Source organism: Erpetoichthys calabaricus, chromosome 2, assembly GCF_900747795.2.
Source record: "Erpetoichthys calabaricus chromosome 2, fErpCal1.3, whole genome shotgun sequence".
NCBI classification, from domain to species: Eukaryota; Metazoa; Chordata; class Cladistia; order Polypteriformes; family Polypteridae; genus Erpetoichthys; species Erpetoichthys calabaricus.
Window position 1 is genome coordinate 251,573,386 of NC_041395.2, and position 25,707 is coordinate 251,599,092.

Consider the following 25,707-nt stretch of genomic DNA (forward strand, 5'->3'; position numbering starts at 1 on the left):
TCCGGAGAAGTCTGGCCAGAAGTGGTCTTCATGGAAGAGTTGCAGCCAAAAAGCCATACCTCCGACGCGGAAACAAGGCCAAGCGACTCAAGTATGCACGAAAACATAGGAACTGGGGTGCAGAAAAATGGCAGCAGGCGCTCTGGACAGATGAGTCACAATCTGAAATATTTGGCTGTAGCAGGAGGCAGTTTGTTCGTCAAAGGGCTGGAGAGCGGTACAATAATAAGTGTCTGCAGACAACAGTGAAGCATGGTGGAGGTTCCTTGAACGTTTGGGGCTGCAATTCTGCAAATGGAGTTGGAGATTTGGTCAGGGTTAATGGTGTTCTCAATGCTGAGAAATACAGGCAGATACTTATCCATCATGCAATACCATCAGATAGGTGTATGATTGGCCCCAGATTTATTCTGCAGCAGGACAACGACCCAAAACATACAGCCAAAGTCATTAAGAACTATCTTCAGCGTAAAGAAGAACAAGAAGTCCTGGAAGTGATGGTATGGCCACAGAGCCCTGATCTCAACATCATCGAGTGTGTCTGGGATTACATGAAGAGACAGAAGGATGTGAGGAAGCCTACATCCACAGAAGATCTGTGGTTAGTTCTCCAAGATGTTTGGAACAACCTACCAGCAGAGTTCCTTCAAAAACTGTGTGCAAGTGTACCTAGAAGAATTGATGCGGTTTTGAAGGCAAAGGGTGGTCACACCAAATATTGATTGGCTTAGATTTCTCTTTTGTTCATTCACTGCATTTTGTTGATTGATGAAAATAAATGATTTAACACTTCCATTTTTGAAAGCATTCTTTGTTTACAGCATTTTTTCACACCTGCCTAAAACTTTTACACACTACTGTATATAAATTAACCTGAAGCTTGTTCAAAATACAGCAGTAAGAATTGTAACACTGTGAAATCTTTACATTGGTTGCTCGTTTCATTTAGGATATATTATAAAAAGTTTTAATTTTCTGTAAGACAATCTTGCAACTTCCTGTATTTCAGTATGTATGTCCACTCACAACCTTGATCATAATCTCAGACCTCTGAACACTAGTGTGCTAAATGTTCTGTGAGTAAAACATAAAAGTACTGGGGAGGTAGCCTTTTAGCCAACTAAAATCTGGAATAAGATATTGACAGTGATAAATGAGACTAATACTGTTGAACACCATTTTTTATTCCTTTATTCTTAGTACATCTGTTCCATAAGATTCAAAATAACCCTGCATAATCCCATAAATTAAGGTTTTCATTTATTCACAGCAATTAATTGTTGCTGTTTTCATATAATATAATGAATAAGTATTTCTATGTATGTATATATAGATATATATATTTTTTTTTTTTGATCACTCCTATCATTTTCTTTTTTTTATGTGGATTTCGTTCCCTGGACACTTTTACTTTTACTATGTGGACATGGATTTTTACACGCCGAGACTCGTCTATTCAAGTAGTCAACTTCAAGCGCTGAGAACAAATGCCAGTGTCGGTGTGGTTCCCTATTTACCCGACGAGGTAAGAAGGTGGTATCGTGGCAGCAGAGCCAGCATTAAGCTAAAAATGAACCGGCTTGTGAGAAAGTGGCGTTTTAAGCCTTCGGTGCCTTCTGTGATCCTGGGAAATGTGAACTCAATATCAAACAAGATCAACGAACTGCCTGAGCTGGTGAAAAATGTCAGGGCCTACAGAGAATGCAGTTTGTTGTGCTTTTGCGAAATGTGGCTAACTACTATCATCCCAGATGCTAACGTGGAGCTACCCGGTTAGCACAGTTAGAGTGGACAGAGATGCATATACCAGCGGGAAGCAGAAAGGAGGAGGTCTAGCTCTCTATGTCAATACAAGGTGGTGCAACTTTGGACATGTAAACGTCAAAATCTCCACTTGTTGCAGAGACATTGAACTGTTGGCCGTAAGTCTGCGTCCCTATTACTTACCCAGAGAGTTTGGGCACGTCATTGTTTTTATTGTATACATCCCTCCACATCCTTCCTCGGGGTGGACATGGAGATAGCGTGTGACATCATACATTCCACTGTTGCTAAGTTACAAACACAGCACCCCAAGGCACTTGTGCTAATCGCTGGAGATTTTAACCATGTGACGATGGACAAAACATTGCCTGCCTTCTCCCAGTATGTGGATTGTAACACCCGGGGAAATAAGACTATTGACTTACTGTATGCAAACATTAAAGACGCATACAGCGACACCCCGCTGCCTGCGCTTGGGAAAGCAGATCATAACCTGGTCCTGATTCAGCCTCACTACAAACCAAGAGTGAGGGAGCTACCTACAACCACACGCTCATTCAGGAAGTGGTCCCCTGAGGCAGAGCAGGCTCTGAGAGACTGCTTTGGATCTACGGACTGGGATATCCTGCAGGGATAACATAGTGAGAACATTGAGGAGGTTGTTGACTGCACTACTGACTACATCAACGTCTGTATGGACATTGTAGTTCCAGTAAGTACAATGCTATGCTAACAACAAGCCATGGATTACAAGTGACATCAAGGGCCTTTTGAACCAGAAGAAAAGGGCTTTTAAAGGTGGTGATCAGCATGAGCTCAAGCACGTGCAGAAGGAACTCCGAGTCCAGCTCAGGGCGGCGAAGGAGCAGTACAGGAGAAAGCTGGAGCAGAAGTTGCAGAATAACAGCATGAAGGAAGTATGGGATGGGATGAAGATCATCACTGGCTGCAGCTCGAAGCAGGGTGCCACCATCGAGAGAGACGTGAAGGGAGCAAACCAAATGAACAACTTCTTTAACAGGTTTGACCACCCTAACCCACTCTCACCTCGGAATACTGCACCCTCCACCCATCCTTCTACTGATACCAGCATAGGAGAGACATCACCACCCACAATTACAGCAGCGCAAGTGAGCAGAGAGCTGAGGAAACTTTGTGCCAGCAAAGCAGCGGGTCCAGATGGAGTATCACCATGACTGCTAAAGGTCTGTGCACTGGAGCTGGGGAGTCCTCTACAGCACATCTTCAACCTGAGCCTGGAACAGGGGAGAGTCCCGAGGCTTTGGAAAACATCTTGCATCACCCCAGTCCCAAAGGTATCATGTCCTAGTGAGCTGAATGACTTCCAGCCTGTCGCTCTGACGTCACATGTGATGAAGACCATAGAGAGGCTGCTGCTTCACCACCTGAGGCCACAGATCCAAAACGCCCATGACCCTCTGCAGTTCGCATACCAGGAGAAGGTGGGAGCGAAGGATGCCATCATCTATATGCTACACCGATCCCTCTCCCACGTGGACAGAGGCAGTGGTGCTGTAAGAATTATGTTTCTGGACTTCTCTAGCGCCTTCAACACCATTCAACCTCTGCTCCTTAGGGACAAGCTGACAGAGATGGGAGTAGATTCATACCTGGTGGCATGGATTGTGGACTATCTTACAAACAGACCTCAGTATGTGCGTCTCGGGAATTGTAGGTCTGACATTGTGGTCAGCAACACAGGAGCACCGCAGGGGACTGTACTTTCTCCGGTCCTGTTCAGCTATATACATCCAATACAACTCTGAGTCCTGCCACGTGCAAAAGTTCGCTGACGACACTGCTGTCATGGGCTGCATCAGGAGTGGGCAGGAGGAGGAGTATAGAAACCTCATCAAGAACTTTGTTAAATGGTGCGACTCAAACCACTTACACCTGAACACCAGCAAAACCAAGGAACTGGTGGTGGATTTTAGGAGACCCAGGCCCCTCATGGACCCCGTGATTATCAGAGGAGACTGTGTGCAGAGGGTACAGACCTATAAATACCATGCAGCTGGATGATAAATTGGACTGGACTGCCAATACTGATTCTCTGTGCAAGAGAGGACAGAGCCAGCTGTACTTCCTTAGAAGACTGGCGTCCTTCAACATCTGCAATAAGATGCTGCAGATGTTCTATCAGATGGTTGTGGTGAGTGCCCTCTTCTACGCGGTGGTGTGGTGGGGAGGCAGCATTAAGAAGAAGGACGCCTCATGCCTGCACAAACTGGTGAGGAAGGCAGGCGCTATTGTAGGTATGGAGCTGGACAGTTTGACATCCAAGGCACTCAGCAGGCTCCTATCAATTACGGAGAATCCACTGCATCAACTAAACAGTGTCATCTCCAGACAGAGGAGCAGCTTCAGCGACAGACTGCTGTCACTGTCCTGCTCCATTGACAGACTGAGGAGATCGTTCCTCCCCCAAACTATGCGACTCTTCAATTCTACCCAGGGGGGGTAAACGTTAACATTTTTTAAAAGTTATTGTCTGTTTTTACCTGCATTTTTATCACTCTTTAATTTAATATTTTTTTTGTATCAGTATGCTGCTGCCGGAGTAAGTGAATTTCCCCTTGGGATTAATAAAGTATCATATATTATATATATAAGTTCAGAAAAAAAAAGAAAGAAAAGAACACGTGAGAAATACAGTTTCCATAAAAAGGCTGCAGGTATCAATCTATACATCAATCAATCAATCAATCAATCGTACACAGTAGCGCACCTTGAAGCATACAAGTATAGTGCCATTTTGTGCTTTATGGAGAGCTGGCTTAAACTTGATATACCTGACCCTGTTTTAATACTGGACAGATTTCATCTTATTCAAGCAGACAGAGATCCAGTGCGGTGTGGAAAAGGGACAGTAGGGGGACTGGTCATTTACATAAATGAGGAATGGTGTAAAAGGGAGCATATTACAGTTGAAACCACAGTTTGTAATTCAGATATTGAAATTCTGGCTGTCGGAATTTGTCCACATTATTTGCTCAGGGAGATAAATTACTTCATCCTTATTAATGTTTATATCCCTGCCACTACAAATGGGAACCTAGCAATGACTCACTCTGAACCTGCAGCTATAATATGTCGTAACTTCAACCATGTAACTTTGGAACAAATGATGACAAATGTCTATCAATTAGTGAGCTGTTCCACTCAAGGAAATAACAAGCTGGACCTGCCGCACTGAAATGTTAACAATGCCTTTAAGTGTAATCTACTTGCTCCTTGAGGCAAATCTGACCACAACCTGATTCATCTCATTCCCAGCTACAAGCCTGCATTAGACGACAAACTGTTACCAGCAGAACAATGAAGAAATAGAGCCAGGGGGCTGAAATGGTTCTGAATGACTGCTTTCAAAAGAGAGACTGGGAAATGATGCTTGAGTCAAATGAGGACAATATTGAGGAACTCTGTGACCGCATCACATACTGAATTAAATTGAGTGCATCAACTAGACATTTGTAATTCTTCAGGTGTAATTATAAAATATGGATTACCATTTTAATTATGTAGTATTTGTTTGTTACCACACATTGCAACAAATCATAAACAGTACAAATCTTTAAAAAAGCCTGTTGTTTACTAAGCAGCAATGTCAAGTTCATCCTTATCTTTTCTTTTTCCAATTAAGAGTGTAAGCCAGTTCATTTTAAACAAGCAGTGTCCATTTTAATTTAAAGGATAAAATAAAGGTCTGAATCCCTTAAAGTCACTTTTCTTGCTGTTTGTCTAGTTGCACAAGACGACTTCTCCGATTACATTTTTTCAGTTTATTACTCCACTCTCTTTAATGTAGCAGCTAATATACCAATTGCCTCTCATTCACTGATTAAACGAGCTTAAATATCTCAGCTTTGGATCTTCAACTAAATTTAGAGGTCTGTAGTCTGTTGCAATCCGTTTTGCAATAGTACGCTGCAGTTAATGCTTTTAGACTTTGTTTCATTCATGGACATAAATCTAGTTGCAAATTCATGGACTATAGTCTGCCACAGATCTTGCTTCATCTCATTTGGAGTTTGTAACAGCGGTGCCATGCATGCTTTGCTCTTAAGTAAAAAACCAAGGAGGTTGTATTCCCGAGATATTTAAATTTGCCAGCAACAAGTTTATAGGTACTGACAATTTTGTCCTTTGAACATCTGAGTGTTTTAAATCAAAAGTATCTTAAAGACAGCACTCATCTGAGAGGCTCACTTTCATAGAAAATCATCACTCTTGGTATGAGTTGTGGAAGCAAGAGGTACAGCTCTCTCTTGTGAGATCTGAATGACTTTGATTTGGAAAGACTGGATTAGAGACTCACATCAGGATCACGTGGGATGTCATGGTGGAATGAAACCACAGCTGAACATGGACATTTGTGTTCATGTGTTACTTTTAAGCCTCACTTTTAACTCTTTTTTAACCTGTAACTAAGGAATTAGACCATCTGGGAAACGTCATTTGTTACTTAATGAATACATGAACCCACCCACGTTGTATAATTGCTTGTATTGCTAATATTTGCTACTACATTATGCAAAGAAATATGATTAAGTTAAAGCAGGAAGCCAGACTCTGTCTGATTGCGAATAGCATTGCTGAGTGCTGGACTGATCATTCCTTGTCTGGCTACTGTCTCTTATGGGCAAAAAAAGGACAGGTTTTGTTAAGTCCTTTATTAATGGTTAACTGGACTGAAGTGAAGAACTGAAAGTAAAAGGCAGTCATTGTCAGCACAGCAGCATACTAAAAGAAGTCCCTAAGGTTGAATACATGGGGTACAATAAACATAGGGAGACAGGCTAAAAGATTACAGTTGTACAGCTGGTTTGACATTTTACAGCTTTAATTTTATTATTTGTAAAGAACTTTGAGCAGGACATATGTGATAAGTACATAAATATATACAGTACTGTATATAAAATTCAACAGAGCTATTGTGTGGTAGCGTCTTTTGTTACAACAAAAATCCCTAACATTGTCATGTTTACCATCATTGCTTCAGAGTGGATTCATCATATATTTCAAACTATGCAGAAAGAGAATCAAATTTGTTTCAATATAAATATGCTGGCCATTTCTAATACTAAAACTCCTTAAGAAGTACAATTTCCTCTAAATATTCCAGAAAGTTTCCTTCCAACATGAATAATGTGCAATCAATCCATTCATATCTCTCATAAAAAAAGCATTATGATTAACTGCATCTCTCCAGTTTATCTAAGGTCTGTGTACTTTTTGGTATTTGAAATTTCGTTTCAGAAAATATCATTTAAAAAAGAAAATGACACACTTATTTGATTTTCAACTTTAAAAGGGAAAAATGAAAAACACAAAACAATTACTTTTTTCCTTTTGTTCTTTCGCACATCAGAAAAGAAAAATGCAAGAAACGAGAACGAGAAAACTCCCTTTATTTCGTAGTAACAACAATAACGTTCATAAAAGAACTGCTACATCAATAAAGCAAAGTTTGCAAAGCTTGTATTTTTACCTGAAAGATGCGACTCAGTTTTTCTGCAGCCATGTCCTCGTCCCGGAATGTCACTCTTTCACTGTTCCAAAAAACAACGTAATGGTCCATCCTCTGCTGATGCCACTGTAACTTCAAGGCCATCGATCGATGTGTTGTGAGGAGGACTGTTCGCACGTGACGTCAAAAATTGCGCAGAAGAACAAGTACTTCAGGTTTCAGACAACGAAAATGCATCTGTTTTGTTGTTTTTGAGCTATTACACTTTCATTATTTGAATCAAAAATAAATCCAGAAAAGTATGTGTAATTTTAAGTTTATGACTGCTATTTGTTACCATAGAATTGAAAAAAAAAATACCTTATTTTCCCCTTATTTTATTCTTTAATCAAAAATCTAAATCTGAAAATTCCTTTCATTTTCGTTTTTGCTTCTAAAATGAAATTTCAAATACCAAAAAGTACACGGACCATCTAAAATGGAGATGCAACATAAGCCTGCTGAAGAAGTAATAGTTTTGTGTCCCCTTTATCCCACTGAAGAATAAACAGCTTTGTGTCTTTTCAAAATTAAATTAAGAATTCATTTTCATCAATACAAAGTCTGCAGGCCAACTTACATCTTTGAACAATTGTGCCCTCTTCTGTGAAAAACACAAAGGGTTAATGAAACTCACATCTTAGAACAAAAGTTTCCTTTGCTGGCATGGACTGGTTTCAGTTGAAAAGAACTCTAATCCATTCTTCTAAGGCATCTACACAATTTCCTCACTACTTCTCCAGGCAGTAGTGGGGTATAGGTTATGGGGTACTTTATAAGTAATATATATATACATTTTATCCATCCCTATTCCATTCTCTTTAATTAACTCAAATGAAAGTTCCCAGTATTTGTGAGGGGTAGATTCCTAGGTGATTGGAATCTGAAACAACGTCTGGCTGAAAAACAGCATTTACAGGGTGGGAAATATGGATAGGGATTGGAGTTTGGTTCTGTAAAAGATATATTACATTTACAGTAAAATATTTTCATCAGTATTTTTCAAAATCATTATCATTATAAAATATCAGATCACGAAAAGAAAAAGAAAAACTTCAAATCAATCTAATATTTAACCTGTGTACTTCTTTCAGGGTTCTGAAGAATCACCACCTATTCCTGTAGCACTGGTCTCAAGGAGGGAACCAACCCTACCTTAAAAGGCAGTTCACTGCAGGGATCATATTACAGAACCCTTTACCCTAACTCTAGATTTTCTTCCAAATCCCAAAGATGTGTGTTAAAATTTGTTGACCGTTGTAAATTGGCCCTGAAGGTCTGTGTACTACTGTTGCCATGTAATTAACTTTTGTAGTTCCTGGGTTATTTTCAACTGGCGCCAAATGCCACTAGCATAGGATCAGACTCTGCAATCCCGAATTGAATAAGAGGTTTAAAAAAAAAAAAAAAAAAAGGTTAAATGGATTAATTGTGCATTGTCATTATGTACATTTAATTAACAGATAAGGACTGGGCAAACAGTTTCATAAAATCGCAGTTTATATCACTGAATAAAAACTGAAAACTGAATCACCAGCAAATTACAATAAAAAATGAGGCTCCATCATGACATATCATGGCAAGAACCTGTTGTATTTAAAATCAGTATGGTCAAATATGTTATAGAGAAAAGTTGTGAGGAAGCTCTGCTTTTTTAATCAGCACAATAACTATCTAGTTAACAAAGTACTTTTTTTAAATTTACAAAGCAACTTTAAAAAATTAATTTCTCTTTGCTTAAAGTAATATCACACAGCTAATTAACTTCTGTTATGATAAACCAAACACAACTTACCAATATGTACATCAAGAGCAGCTGAAGATTTATCTGTGGTTGGATCACTAATAAGGAGAGCTTTTAAACCATTTGTAAATTCCAAACCACGGTACAGGCGTTTGTCCTCGGGTGACTTTATCACATTGCTTACAACACTTTTCAAGGCTGCATCATCCATGATGTAGGAAGATGATGCACGTCTATGACAAAAAAGTAAAAAAGACACAGGTTAAGCATTCTGCAAGAAACACTGCTTTTCTATTTGAATGAACTACCACGTAATTAAGAAACTGGCACAACCATTTTGCGTTTCTATTCGATTAACTTTTAAACTAGCAAAATAATTACTAAACATTAAAGTAATGGTGGACTCAGAATGACTATTAAACTGATTTGAAAATGCTTTACCAAATCAGATGATGTTAATTTAAAAAAGGAAATAAGACATATTGAAGCATCTTTAAGAAAAAAAATTGAATTGTGAAGCTTAATAAAAACGACATGATAAATGCTACAGCACCAGGCAAACATTATAATATTTTTCATTAGTCTGATAATCATTATTTTGTTCCTGAAAATGAGTATGTTTGGATTAATACATTAACAAGACCAACATAGCTTGTAATTTAAATGCAACAGACTATTTTGCATACTTGGTATAGTGAATCACATGTTGACTGAAATGCAGGATTGATTATTGGACTCATGAAATTTATGCCAATGTCTGACCTTAATATCTGCATGTTTCAGCAGAAGTTAATACCCCTCATACAAGTTAACATTTTTCTCAATCTTAAACTGCCTAGTTTTGGTGATCACGTGCCCTCTGTAACCTTTCCTTCTTTTTATCTGAGTGGTCTAGCAGCTGGAGTGGTCTTCTGCTGCTGTAGCCTACCCACTTCAGGGAACCACCTAATCTGTGCTCACAGATGCTACTCTGAACATCACTGTTGAAAAGAAATGTAACCTCTATCAATAACAACATGTTTTCACCCACAGAACTACTACTCATTAAATCTGTTTTGCTTCCTGCGCAAGTCTCTGTAAACCCTACAGTGCCGTGACAGAAAATCCCATGAAGGCAGCTATTTTCAGATGCTACCACAATTGACACCAACTATAGGACCATGGACAAAATCATTTAGACCATATGACTTGCCCACTGTTATCACTGATATAGCTTAACCATTTCTGCATGTTATGAATACAGTGATCCCTCACTATATCGCGCTTCGCCTTTCGCGGCTTCACTCCATCGCGGATTTTATATGTAAGCATATTTAAATATATATCGCAGATTTTTCGCTGCTTCGCGGGTTTCTGCGGACAATGGGTCTTTTCATTTCTGGTACACGCTTCCTCAGTTGGTTTGCCCAGTTGATTTCATACAAGGGACGCTATTGGCAGATGGCTGAGAAGCTACCCAGCTTACTTTTCTCTGTCTCTTGCGCTGACTTTTTCTGATCCTGACGTAGGGGGATTGAGCAGGGGGGCTGTTCGCACACCTAGACGATACGGACGCTCGTCTAAAAATGCTGAAAGATTATCTTCACGTTGGCTACCTTCTGTGCAGCTGCTTCGTGAAGTGACATGCTGCACGGTGCTTCACATACTTAAAAGCTCGAAGGGCACGTATTGATTTTTTTTATCTGTCTCTCTCTCTCTCTCTCTCTTTGTCTGCTCCTGACGGAGGGGGTGTGAGCTGCCGCCTTCAACAGCTTTGTGCCACGGTGCTTCGCATACTTAAAAGCCAAACAGTCCTATTGATTTGTTTGCTCCTTTGAAGAGGAAGATACGTTTGCATTCTTTTAATTGTGAGACAGAACTGTCATCTCTGTCTTGTCATGGAGCACAGTTTAAACTTTTGAAAAAGAGACAAATGTTTGTTTGCAGTGTTTGAATAACGTTCCTGTCTCTCTACAACCTCCTGTGTTTCTGCGCAAATCTGTGACCCAAGCATGACAATATAAAAATAACCATATAAACATATGGTTTCTACTTCGCGGATTTTCTTATTTCACGGGTGGCTCTGGAACGCAACCCCCGCGATGGAGGAGGGATTACTGTATTAAGATGCAGCCAAATGAATTACTACTAGGTCAAACATGCCATTTACCTCAACAAAAAAAGTTCACCTAATTACAGTGCCCTCTATAATGTTTGGGACAAACACATATTTACACCTCTGCTCTACAGTTTAAAATTACAAATTAAAACAATTCAGACATGATTAAAGTGCACATTGCAGACATTAATTTAAGGTATTTGCATACATTTTGCTCACACCATGTATAAATGACAACACTTTTTATACATGGTCCACCCATTTCAAGGGACCATAGTGTTTAGGACAATTAGTGTCATAGGTGTTTGTGATTCCTCAAGTGTGTTTCATTGCTTCAATAGTGAAGGCATAAGATACCTCAACTTGCTTCTACACTTTGGAGTCAAGTACTTTCTATTGTTCAACATGAGGACAAGAGCTGTGCCAATGAAAGTCTAAAAATACATTTTGAGGCAGAGAAACAATAATAAAACCATTCGAGACATTAGTAACGGCACTGTATGTAATGAAACCACATATGAGGAAACAGAAAACTAATTTACTCCCTCACAGGTTCTGCTTAATAAAAATGATTCATAAAAATATGTCAGTGGTCTTTTTCAATTTTCAAGACTTCATTTGCATTTATCTAGAACATAATCGCAATGCTGTCTACAATGCCTCATATGCAACAGTTGTCTGAATATATTGCTCAAATAAAAATGACAAGACTAAGGATGCAAACTTTGATCATAATTAATAATCGATAATTAACCTCCACTGATGAATGAATAACTGTTCATTATTAAAACGAGACAGCAAAAATAATGCAAGAATGCATTTCTCCAAAACAATGTTATTCATGAATTGTGTATGTAAAACTGTTCTAATGACAAGTGAAAACTTGCCAAAAACTGTCTCTTTACACTACAGTACACACTTTTGTTTAAGAATAGGAATACACGGATAAGCTTGAAAGCCAGATGTGTATGCAGTCTGTTAACTGTCATGAATCTGACATACCATACTTTAGTACATGTAAAGTGAATGGCTGTCAATTTAAACTATAGTGGATGCATTTTGTACATAAAAGTTTTTGTTGTCCCCCAAAAGTGTGAGTATCATTTGCAGCACGTGAACAGTAAACACAGACACATAAAAAAAAAATAATGGAGGTATACAAACAGATCTCCAGACATGTGCAGTTGTCTTCATTAACTTCATTTTGTGCTCTTTCATGACAGTATACCTACGTGTATAAAAATTCTGAAGTAGACCTCACGGTGGCTGCCAAAAACAGCCACCCTGACAGAATCAACGTTCCAGGCATGCTTACGTACCGTCCGTTAAGATACATTATTGATTTATCAATGACTGCAATTGTGGTGACCACAAGCAGTCTGAAAAAAAGTTCTGGAGACAAAGATGAAAGCATTTGACTAATTAAGTGATGACACACACCTGAATAATCACAAACAGCAGCTTAACATTGGAGTAGATACAACACCCCAAATCTGTAACCATGATTTTCTTTTCTCTAGCAAAATACAAATTCCAGACCTTCAGACCTTAAAGCCTTATACCCCTTTATTCTTGTTTATTTTTTGAGTTTCCAAAACTCTTAATATTGTAATATCTATATTTAGTAACTATAACCTCTCTAAACAATTTGGCCACAGCCATAGTGGTGTCTACAGAAAAAATTTTGAAAATTAAACTAACATCAGAGCTATTCACAAACTGAAGAAGCACCGGAAAAAGCAACAAAACCTAAGGAATAAGCAAAGCACAGCAACTCAGTGAACTAACAAAATGACTCCAGTATATTCATACAGATTATGACAGTGACTTGTAACACCGAGGTCCAGTTTGCAGGACTGGGTAAGTTATCAGCCACCATGTTTAATGCATTATCATGAACACATGCCACTACTTCTTCAAGGTAGTTTTTCTATACAACTTTCTGACAGTGCAGCTATTATGTATTGTGGTACCAGGGCAGCTGCTGAGCTGCATTTATAGTATTACACAGATCACAGCGACTTTTGTCACTGTTTTGCTTGAATGCTCCCAATACTGAGCTGCATTTAACAAATTTCATTTTTGCTGAAGGCATCTATTCTCACTCTGGTTATAAAATGATAAAATAAAGCTCTCATGTGTCTATTTAAATTTATCTGCATGTAAGTCTATCAATGTGGATTCACTGTAAAACGCCAGGGCTGGCCATGTATTTTTAAAAATGTATATAAAAAGTTTAACTTTACAACACAATTTCACATGACAAATGTGTATATACTGTGTAACTTGTAAACTTGTCCTTTAAATTCTAGTTCATTGGTTTGGAGGTGGCTGGATCCTACAAATCTGTAATATTTTGGGAATATAGTGTAATTTATAAACCTGTAAATTTTGTAGTGAATTTAAATTAAAGTTCATCCTGTTACATGTGTTCTAGTCATTGTATGGAATAAGTGTACTACAGCAAAGTCGATCCTTGGAGTTCACAGTTAAATCTTACAGGGGCTTAAAATTATTTTTAAAATGACTGATTCTTGTTAGTATTAAATTTGGGGCTGTAAGGTAAGCTTGTAGGAATTCCACCCCATTACATAAGTAAAGTCAATACAGTAGACCGCACAATCTTACAGAGGCAACCAACAGCCACTCATTATAATTCTGCTTCAGGTTTAACAGCATACTAGCAGATACTGTTAGGTAGATTTATAAGCATGCAGCTTTTAAGAATTTTCCATTTCATTTTGAAATGTTTTGTTAAAATATATCTAGAATGTAGTCTATGAGTTCTTTTATACTAAAATTTCGGGCCAATCAGTAGACAGATTACCATTTTGATGTATGCACAGTTGTGGTACATTCTAAGATTTCTTGTGTTATGTCAGTTTTAAGCATCAGAATGATTTTAGAATGGCCTGTCTGTTTTAGCGAGTGAGGGTATATTTAAGAACTGCTTGATGTTTTCAGTGCAGCCAGGACAGGCTATGGTTCACCACAACACAATAATTGGATTAAACAGGAATAAGAACAAATCAACAAATGAATTTCTGTATGAGTACTCTTTTGTGGGTCAATGTAATCTAGCCTGCTATTACTTAGTTTGAATCGAGCTATTGTGCTTTAACAATTATTTTTTCTCTTGCCCATGGCTTAATAATAATAATAATTCATTACATTTATATAGCGCTTTTCTCAGTACTCAAAGCGCTATCCACACAGGGAGGAACCAGGAAGCGAACCCACAATCTTCCACAGTCTCCTTACTGTGAATGTGAATTTCCCATTGGGATTAATAAAGTATCTATCTATCTATCTATCTATCTATCTACTGCAAAGCAGCAGCACTACCACTGCGCCACCTGTGAGACTTGTGTCTGCCTTCCATAAAACACTGCATGACTAAATTTCTATTTGCACTCACCTTTCAAATTCTTTTGAATACTCACATGGTTAAAGGTCTTCAGAGCCATTTAACCTCAAAATTAAAACCTGAGAGAGAGGTGAAAGTTAATTTTGTAATGAAAACAACTGGTTGTGAAAACCTGATAATATTTTCAAGCAATGGTTCTTAACCTGTAGTATAGTATGCAAAAAAATACCGGGTGGTACAAAAGGCAGCTACCCCCCAAAAAAAATAATCGGGAGCAGCAAGCAAAACAGTAGGAGCAGTAAAGGCAACGACAAAGAAAGAAGGAAGCTGTCACAGTTACACATCAAGTTTTGCCACAGGATTTCCTGTTACTTACAAAAATCACACATGGTTTAACAAACTGTGGGAATCCTGCAATGCTTTCAAGGCAAAAAATGCTTTCATCTTTTCACCTTTAATGCTTTTATAGAATTAGAAATAAAAATAAAAGTTTAAAAAGCACAATGGGTGGCACGGTGGTGCAGTGGTAGCGCTGCTGCCCTGCAGTTAGGAGACCCGGATTCGCTTCCCGGGTCCTCCCTGCGTGGAGTTTGCATGTTCTCCCCGTGTCTGCGTGGGTTTCCTCCGGGCACTCTGGTTTCCTCCCACAGTCCAAAGACATGCAGGTTAGGTGGATTGGCGATTCTAAATTGGCCCTAGTGTGTGCTTGGTGTGTGGGTGTGTTTGTGTGTGTCCTGCGGTGGGTTGGCACCCTGCCCGGGATTGGTTCCTGCCTTGTGCCCTGTGTTGGCTGGGATTGGCTCAAGCAGACCCCCGTGACCCTGTGTTCGGATTCAGCGGGTTGGAAAATGGATGGATGGATGGAAAAAGCACAATGTTGTGACCAATCAACTGTCAGCTGAATGAGTTTAGCGAATGGCGAGATTATTCGCTTTTTAATACAGTTGGATAAAAGTGGGATAAAAGAACAGAAGCTTCACATTGATCTTCTGTTCATTTTTAACATGGCTACAGTGGTCTGTCCAACAATCTATTTTCTGACCAATGCCTCTAGTTCAGGGTCCCTGATGAGTTGGTGGCTATCCTGGTTACACTGGAAACAACACATGATCCAGCTTTTGACAGGGTGTCAATCTCACATAAATTTGACTACAAACTCAAAAATTCCGTAAACAGCTAGACATTCATTAATGTTTTGAATTTCAAGGCATTTTTCTTCAATCATACAACATGCAAGGTGTTAACAGAAGTACATGATTTCAGAGCTGCTCAATGAGCAAGGTTACTGAAATGATATACTACATTTGTATTGTTCAATGTGTCTTTTTTTTTTTTTTCAAAACCAAATTAATGTGTTAGTATAATAACTACAATTTGACTAAAGCATTTATAGCACATATCTGAAAGGTACAGGAACAAATGCAATGACATCTCCAATTATGAGTAATTTCTGCATTTACAGTTCATTCAGACCAATTTAATGACTAATTCTGCACTGAGGCACAGGCATAAGTATATAAATGATCAGGCTTTGGTATTAAAGTAATTTGAAATAGAACACAACAGAACAAAGACACATAGGAATTCTGAAAAATTAAATTAATAATTTTAATATCATGTTGGTAGCCTTAAAGTTATCAAAAACCTAAAAAAGGACTAAGAAAGTTGGGCAATCATTTTTTGTTTTTAAATTGCTAAGTACTCAACTCTTTACTATATAAAACTATTGGCCATCCACCCAAAAATATTGTAATAAGGTATTTAAGGTAGTTTTTGTGCATTTATGTCTTAATTTTTCTAATGAACACCTAATGTTTTTTTATAAAGAGTAATTTTGAATGTATGAACAATAGAATGGTTTGGTATGGAATACAAATTAAAAGAACTTTAAATTTCCAAATGATGAATATACCAAAAATATGTTCTTTGGAGCTTGAATTTCATGAAGGGCAGAGGGGGGCTTTCCCCACAAAGTATTAACAAGTGGGGGGCATTTTATTGGCTTTGACAAATTTCAGCATGGGGTTTATAAACAATGATTTATCATGGACTATCTGATTTATCCTGTCATGTGCAGGCACTAAATTTATTCGCTTAGAGTTTCTGTCAATTATGTAAATGAAAACTAAACACTGTTTAAAACCAATATTTAAAACTTAAAAGAGTATTATGTCACTGCCATATGAATTAATTTATATCAAAATTATTCAGAATATTCTAATTCGCACAAACTCTTACAAACTGCTAAACACTTTTCAACTCAGATTTTGCAGAAAATCAGTTTGTCAGGTTAATGACATTTGCTGTTGTGAGTATGCATTAATATATGGGCAATAGCAGGTTAAGAAAACCTTAAGATTCATATTAATTATTCAAGTCAAATTCATTCAAAATTCAAATGTTACATGCTTTCATTTTCAAAATCTTTTCCTCGTTTTTTAAGAACTATATATCCCAACTTTAAAGTTAGCTTTGTGATATAAAATTTGTGCAACAGACTTTGGTATTGTTTATGTCTGTGTATCATTACAGAATTAGTCACTGAATTGGACTACACAGCAGAAATTAGTTCAACTATACCCTTTATAACTGTCTCCTGTATCCTTCAAACAATAAACATTAATTTGGTTTGATTATTAAACATTAATTTAGTGTCTACTAATCTGTTTTCGGTAATTATGTATGCAGTTTCAGTAGCCCTTCTAATTGTGCATCTTTGAGGTTATGCATTTCCGTTAATACGTTGAATGTTTTATGATTACAGAGATTTGTTTCAAAACATTAAGGAATACTTAGCCAATATGGAAATTTTGAAACATTAACTTAAATATATTTTGGAATTTTGGGTAGGTAGATGTGTGCTATTTTCCGTCCAGGGTTTCATTCTTATTTTGCACGGTATACCAGTACTAAAAAAGTACAGAAAAACCCAATTTTTAAAATGTACAGTATCAGCATTTCATTAATCTCGGCTCCAGAAGTAAATAGTTTTCCAGCATCTCAGAGTCATCTATTAGCACAACTGCAACCTAAGCACCCCATAAATCCACCCGCCCCCTACATTTTTGATTAAATATATGCAGCTCTTCGAAGATGTATATTAATATAAACGTGCTGGAGACTCAAAGTTGGACCAACCACCAATCCCCGGACCACCCCCACAGCAAGACAAGGAGACTGCTGTGTACCCAACTTTACCGATAGCAATACCTTTGTCAAGATTTTAGTACCAAGGATCCAACACTCGCCAGTATAGGCACCAAGACAAGCCTGTCAAAAAATAAATGGGTGGATCAAAACTAACCAAAGATAAATGTGAAGCTTTTCTTAGTTATTGTAGCTGCATATGGTGCTCTTTTTAAAAAGAAAATAATATCACTATTTGCTTACTTGACCCAACAGACAGTCAAATTGTCACAACTCTGCACTCTCAAAGCATACACAAACTGTGTACTTTTATTTCTAATTCTAAAATAGAATAAAAAAGGCAAGTCCTTTCTTGCAATGGAAGCACAGGGGGACTCTCTTGATTTATTAAGTGAAACCATGAGGGATTTTAAATTAATAAACAGGATACCTGCAATCCTGTGCTGAAATTCTAACTCTATAGGTTAAGTTTAGGTAGACTTTATTGCCCCAGTGGAAAAATGTGTTTACACAGGTACAAGAAAATTAGCAAAGACACAACAACTGACAACTAGTGTGATCAGTAAATATACATATTCAATATTACTACAAATAAGAATAATTACCTTTATGAGTACACAAAATAATATTTCAGAATTTAGCAGCATCCCTACAAATGACAGAATTCGAGGAATAATAGAATTCTTAAATCTGTAACTCTTTACCCTCTGGAACCTAAATCTGCAGCTTGATTGGCAACTTTTAGAAAAAATAGGATGGCTACTATCAGACAGAATTGAGTTGGCTTCTTTCTAAACTGTTCGTAATATGGTTCAATGGCAGGGGTCTACTGCAACTAATAATTTTAATGCTACTTTTTACCTTGCTGTTAAGATGGTTTATATTCTTAATGGTGAGGTTGCCAGACCAATAAATAACAGCAAATGTGACTAAATATTCAATTATGGACTTAGAAAAAAGTGCTATTATGGTTTTGTCCACTTTCCTAAGAAAGAAAAGCCATGTCTACCCTTCTTACAACTTCATTCTTTGTTAAAATCAAAGTTTTGCCTGTTATCAAAAATTATCCCTAGATATTTATAGTGTTCTACCATCTCCACACTCTCCCCATTAATAAATATTAAAAGAGAGGGTGGAACGGAGCATCTACAACCATATTTTTTTGCCTTACAAATGTCTAGCTGTAAAAATGGTCACACAAATGAATATATTCACAAACAACAGGTCCAAGGCTGTCCTCCTTAGCATATTCTGAGTTCTAACTGCAACTGATACAGCTTCTCTCCCTTTCTCTTGCACAGTGTAACTCTCTTTCTCGCTCTTTACTCTGGCTCACGCTTGCCACTTCTGGCTTTTTTTTTTTTTGGTACTCCCTCATATTGTACCAGTAGCTAAGAATTAGTGATCTAGAGCCCGGCAAACACATTCTGTCAACAGGCTCTATCAGATGTGCAGAAATATATTTAACTGAGAAACACAAGAGTTGAAAATCCAGCTAGCCACTTAGCTTCCTTCAGTGCTAAGGGAGTTTTCAGAGTTATAACATTTCATGCATCTCTGTTGATTTGCTACTTGATCAAATGATTATCACAAATTTGCTTGTGAAAAATAAAAAGCAAAACAAATGCATTTGGCATGTACCGCATCACTCCAAATACGACAAAACCACAAAAATGCAATTTCTGGTGAGCCCTGTACTGAATTAAGTGGGATGGAATAAAAACAAATGACTGAGCAACCCCATTTTGTTTCTTTACAGTAGTTTATTTCAGGACCTTTAACACATCCCTCTTCCTTTATTCTTCAGCTAAACTAAAAACACCTGCTTCTTGGCATCTTTCTCAATACCTTTTCCAGTATTTCCTTTTATTTTACAAATCATGCTATTACATTCACTTAATTATTGTATCTGAATTCTAAAAGCACATCTCCTTGTACATTTGCATACTTTAAGTCTTATCATTAGCCTATTTCTGTAGCTTTCAACCATATATTCTTTACAGTTTCTTGTTTATCATTATAAATATGCGCTTTGGAAATGCCAATCTTACTACAAGTTTTCTCTGCAAAATTAACCAACAGAAGATCTTCATTTGCTCCTATAACTTCAGCCTTGGAATACAGTATATTTTCTTCATTTTGCTCATAACAAGATTGCCAAGGAGCACTGCCTAATCCAGCAGCACTGGGCAAGACAAGAAACAGTCCCATAAAGGCAGAAGGTGGAGTCAGAGTCAGAAGCAATTATTGAGGTTACAGGAGTCAGGGTTGGTAAAAAAAAAAAAAAAAAAAAAGATAATAAAAACAAAGTTGGCTTTAAAGACCCCATATTTTTAAAAAGTGGTTTTATTTGTATAGTACCAATAAGGAAGGCACAATGAAATCTGAATGAAGCTGTGCAGTTCAAAGAAACATCCTTGACTTACTATTATTAATACACCACTGCTTATAATGCAAACAATAAAATAATCCAAATATTTTTATAATAATTTGTAACTTTTCTATTAATTAGATCAAACAAAATAAAAGCAGAATAACTCAACCTTGACAGAGGAGCAAAACCTGAAATACTATAGGTACAAGAAAGACATATTTGAAACTTTTCCTTTAGTATGTAATGAGACACCAGGTGTATCACATGACCAGCCAATACACCTGAAAATCCAGTTAATGTATCACATGGCACAGCACAGTTAGCAGGTTTGGCTGAGAAAGTTTGATGGACATTAATGCGATTAAAAACTAAATGCTTCAATGCCACTGCTTTCAGTACGTAAAGGCTAGCAACATGTTTCTTCTGCTAGCTTTACACGTTTGCCAAATTTTGTGCAAAGACAACTTAAAATGTCTTAGATGCATAAGTGCACACCTTCTAATACTTTTTTGTCAGGCCTAGCTTTCAACAGCTTGCAAACAACACAAAATCTGTACATCATTTGTTAGACACATTGAAATAAAAAAATGTTACACACCAAAATTATTTATTAAATACACTTAATTAGTCCCCCCTGAGGAGTTGCAAAATTATCAATTGGATAATTACTCTAATGTCTGCATAGTAAGTACAGTAATGAATTATCAGTTGGATTTTTGATTCCTTAAATTCACAGTTCCACAGAACTGGGTACAAATCATGGCCATTTACTGGTCTTTCTCCAAAAACTCTTTCTTTTTCTTTTCAAATACCAGTTACATGCAGTTATATAGACAGGATCTTGATTTGCCCCCAGGTAAGATGTGTGTTCTGTCATTGTTCAGTTCCTGTTTTTTTTTTTTTCTCCAGTGCAGTCAAAGCTAATCTGGTTAACTACAAATCTGATAAGCAGATCTGGAAAATGAACGGGTTCAAACCTCTGCCATGGCACTTTCTGGGTGGTGTTAAAACATTCCATAACATTCAATAAATCTAAGAAAGGTTACACAGCATAATGAAGAGACCACCTCTAAGAAAAGAAAAATCTACAACGCAAGTTCAAGTTTGGAATAGCTAAGAACTTCACAGGTTAAGGTGTGAATTTAAACCGCCTCTCTTATTTGCAATAAAGCTTATAAACTACAATACAACAAGCTTCTAATCAGAAATGGATTACTTCACCATTCTGAGGCAACTCAAAGTAATTAAAATTCTCAAAATGAAAAGTATTTTCTAAAAAGAAAACAAAAAGAACCTTGAGCAAGGAGTAACCTGCAGAAGAGATTTAGAAATTTAATTGAGCTTCCAAGTGTCAGACTGAAATCAGAACTACAACCTCACAGGGATTCGTTTCAGAGGACAACATTAACAAAAATGTTTTGTGTATATTAAACATTCATTCATTTTCTGTTTAATTTAATGCATGGTTATGGAGTGGCACAATGTTACCAGACATAAGGTAAGTACCAATGACAGACAGGGGAGCGAGCCATCGAATGTTTTCTGTTATTCCATCTCTTGCTTTAAACATGGTATCAATTTAGGAGACACTTTAGGGACAAGGTCTTACTGTCAATTGCTCCTGTGCACAATAATCTTTACCATGAATTCCTGCCAAGGTTCAGCTTAATTCATGGAAGTCACTTGGTATCCATGGCAACACAGACCTTTAAATGAACATCTGTCAATATGTATGGATCCTTTGAACAACTTCTCCTTAAATACAATTTTCCAGGACACACCTACTTTTATTAAAGAAATCTTTTGTTATAATTTTGTCCAACTTCAATAATCTTTCATTAGTTTAATTGAAACTAAACTATTTAGTAATTATGAAGCATTTCCAGGATCTACCAACATATCACAAACTTGGCACACCTATAAGATCCAAGGACAACATAGGGGAATGGGATCTTTTAATTAGAAACTCAAATAAAGCAAAATGACCCTATGGGCAAAATGTTCTGTACTCTTCATCGATCTGCTCAAAGAACAGTGTAATCCACTTATTATCTGTAAATCACACACGCCTATCTCAACTCTGTGACAATAACCAAAACTTTAAACAATGTCATCAAGTTTCTGCGTCACTGGCACACGTTTTCAAAAAGCTTAACATTCAGATCATACTGCGAAAACATCTTAGCTTATTTGTCATGCAGTTTTGAATTTACAGTAACTCCAAATCATTTTAACAAAATTATTGGGAGTAACAAAAAAATGGAATATCTGTGTTACAAAAACATTATTGTGACATCTTACTAAACTGTAAGAATCCTAATCCATCTCCTATATGTCAGTGGGAGAAGAATGTTTTATTTTACTTAAAATTATAGAAAAAAAAACAGGACAATAAGGAATGGTCCAAATGTATTTAAAATCTGGACCAAATTGATTAATGATCTCTTAAAAACAAATAAGTTAAGCATCTATTCACCCTTCTGATGTCTTGATATATAAGAAGGCCTATTTGGCATTGGACGTTTCATGGTGGTGCACTGGATACCACTGTCACTCAACAGATCCAGTGCCCTGGCTTTGAACCCTATGCCCCACTACTGTCCATGTCAAGTCTGTATGTTCACCCAGTGCCTGCAATGGTTTCCCTCCATTATCCCAAAAGACATGCTGGGTAGGTTAATTGGTGGCTCCAAATTAACCCAATAAGAGTGTGTGCTCCCTACAATGGTCCAGCACTGTTTCCAGGACAGGGTATAACCTTCCCCAACCCTAAAAAAGATTAAGCAAGTGTGAGGATGTTAGTTTACTTCATATTGGCCTCTCCATGCACACAGCTTTTTAAATTAGGTAAGGGAGAAGTATTGAGGTTAATTTAATATGAATGGTATGTAGCATTGGTTGTACCCTTGATTGATTTTTGTCTCATTTATTGTAATGTGATTTGTAAAATTAATCAGATTTAAAAAGAAAAATCTAGCTTACATACTTGAAAAGTCCAAGAACCTGCCTTTGCAATACTGTTTTACTGATATTATTTAAAATTAAAAATGAGAATTAAAAATATTGCTTGTGAAACAAAACAATGAAATTGTAAAGCATGACAGAGTTCTTGTTTACTGCATTTCTCCACAAAGTAACTTTAAACAAAAAAGGATATAAAACCAAAATAAGTACAGGATGTGTCCAATAGTTTCTGCTGTCTTTTCAGAAAAGCTGAAATCAGGTTACCACTAAGTGAAGTTATCTGACATTTAGCACAGGCACACTGGGGAGAGTTCTGCATGTTTAGTAATGTTTTCTCTTATTAGTAATGGTGTGTAAAGTGCTGGATTTTCCCTGGTAGCTGGTGTGATTTGTGGCCTAGGAGACTGAAAACCGTAAGTTTAAATAAATACCAATGAGTTTGAGCACATTAACGCTCACAACACTGTAACATATCTGCATTAGCAAATCAGAGTAAATAACTTTAAACCTATTCACAAGGAGATGTGTAACATTATAAAAAAAAAACAGTAACAGACATTACATCGTAAGGAGTGCTGTAGTTAAATAAAGCAAAGATAGTAGCTCAGTATGAACGAAGACACATTTCAAGTCCCTTAAAAGACAAATCTTCAGCCACACACGGAGAAAACAGGTTACTATGAATTAACTGGCTTAAAGTTAAGGCAGTTTCTTTAACTGTATTTCATTTTAAAGCGAGACTTAAACTAGGATGTAGAATAATTATAACGATCTCTTCTTTCCAATTACAAAGTGGGCTTTAAAAGAAAAAAAAGTTCCATTTGCATGTTCCAAAGTCGTTATCCGGTGACGTCAGCGAACGAAAAGTCGAGGCAAGAACAGGCCCGGGATCGCTGGCCGGCGTGACAGTTAGGAATCAAATGAACACAACAGAACAATCTCAATGCCTCTCAATCTGGTTCTCCTAAACACGTGAACAACAGTACACAAAACCGCAGTGACACCGACAGAAGACAGGGAAAACATGTACTGTACATATTTTCCTGTGAGTTAATTAAAGCACACGGTGAGACCGTTGGATTAAGTACGTGCTGAATCATGAACCGACCATCCAACCTGCTTTTCTAAGACACCGGGGGCAAGACAGAGGATGCGCTCTTTTTAACAGAAACCCGGTTCTTTAATGTAACAGCCACAGTTGATTTAACTTACCCTAATCTGCACCGAACTGCTGAGAAAACTCTCGAATTCCGTAGGTTGTTACTGAACTGTATCGGCTTCCTAACACATTGTTGCATAGTCTTCTTACCGACAATAACCTAACTCCCCGGCTACAGGGCCATGTTCAACCCTGCAAGACTAATGCAGTAGGAAGATCGAGTACATCGAACGGTCAAATCACACCACAGTGATCTATTCCACTTCTGCAAAACGTGATACACACGCTGTCTATAATTTTGCGTAAACTTTGATTAGCTGCGCGGTTCACGAATAGCCGTGTTACATTTTGTTTATCGATAGCATCGATAACACTGCATGTGATTACTTTTGCCTCTGAGGCCTTTTCCGTGCGGACTGTTCTTCTTCTGGTAGAGCGGTTAAAATTTATTGTTTTAAGGTGTATTACTGTCTACCGCCATCTACTGTACGGAGGCTATAATGATAATAACATTCTAACTTGTACTGTATTGTATTTATTGCATGACTAGTGTATATAGAAGTATTAATCCAAACAAGGAAATTACTTGGGTAGTGTTTATTTTTTAAAGAAGACTGTATATAACATTACAATAAACACAAATAAACATTAACAATGCAGTACAGTTCAATAAAAAGTAATAAAATGTTTTTTGTGTTCTTTAAAAACCTGTTGATATCTTGTGAATTAGCTCAAACGCAAAAAACTGTTAGACCTGATGGTCTGAAAGCTGCGGATGCGTAGAAAGCATCTGCTGGACATCTTTTGTAGCTTTTCAGCAAATCTTCAATCTGAGTCTGATCCTACAAATGGTTCCAAATGCTGTGTGGTACAAGTCCCCAAAATAGTGTATTTAAAAGTCTTAAATGACTACTGACTGGTGGCTGTGACCACCCACATTATGAAGACCTTGGAAAGGTGAGTTTTGGTTCACTTGAAACCACTGGACCCTCTGTAGCAACAGGACTACATAGAGACATAAACATATATATATATATATATATATATATATATATATATATATATATATATATATATATATAGACATAGAGCCTACTCCCATCAGGAGAAACAGGGTCAATGGGTGAGGATCATGTTTATTTTTTTGACATCTCTAGTGCATTCAACACCATACAGCCCAGACTATTGGGGGAGCAGCTTCGGTCAGTGCAAGCTTATGCTACCACTTTGCCCTGGATAACAGACGACCTAACGTGTGCACCACAATTTCAGACAACATTCAGGACCCTAGGGAAGGACTTTGTTGAATGGTGAAAAGTGATCCTCCTGCAGTTCAACCTCCGTGAGAAAAGGAGACAATCGTAGACTTCAAGATCTTCAAGCACACTTTGCCCCCAATTCACATTGATGGTGGAGGTGGTGAAGACTTACAGATACCTTGGGGTGTATCTGATTGTCAGGCTTGGGTGTACAACCAACACAGATGCTGCAGACAAGAGGGGCCAGAGTCACCTCTATTTACTGAGGAGGTGGAGGTCATTTGGTATATGCAGGCCACTC

At 37.5% G+C, this 25,707-nt stretch overlaps 1 protein-coding gene across 2 annotated transcripts in view; it reads right to left on the reverse strand.

The window, feature by feature from the left end:
- ide (insulin-degrading enzyme) overlaps positions 1 to 24,560 on the reverse strand; it is a 142,375-nt gene extending 117,815 nt beyond the window's left edge. The window contains exons 1-2 of one of the 2 annotated variants that reach the window (XM_051922832.1): positions 24,201 to 24,560; positions 9,090 to 9,271 (exon numbers count right to left, since the gene is read on the reverse strand). In XM_051922832.1, coding sequence (XP_051778792.1) covers positions 9,090 to 9,271; positions 24,201 to 24,286 — 268 coding nt within the window. In that variant the 5' untranslated portion in view covers positions 24,287 to 24,560. The remainder of the gene's footprint in view (positions 1 to 9,089; positions 9,272 to 24,200) is intronic. The other variant, XM_051922831.1, reaches the window with a different exon arrangement.
- Between the last annotated feature and the right edge of the window lie 1,147 nt (positions 24,561 to 25,707).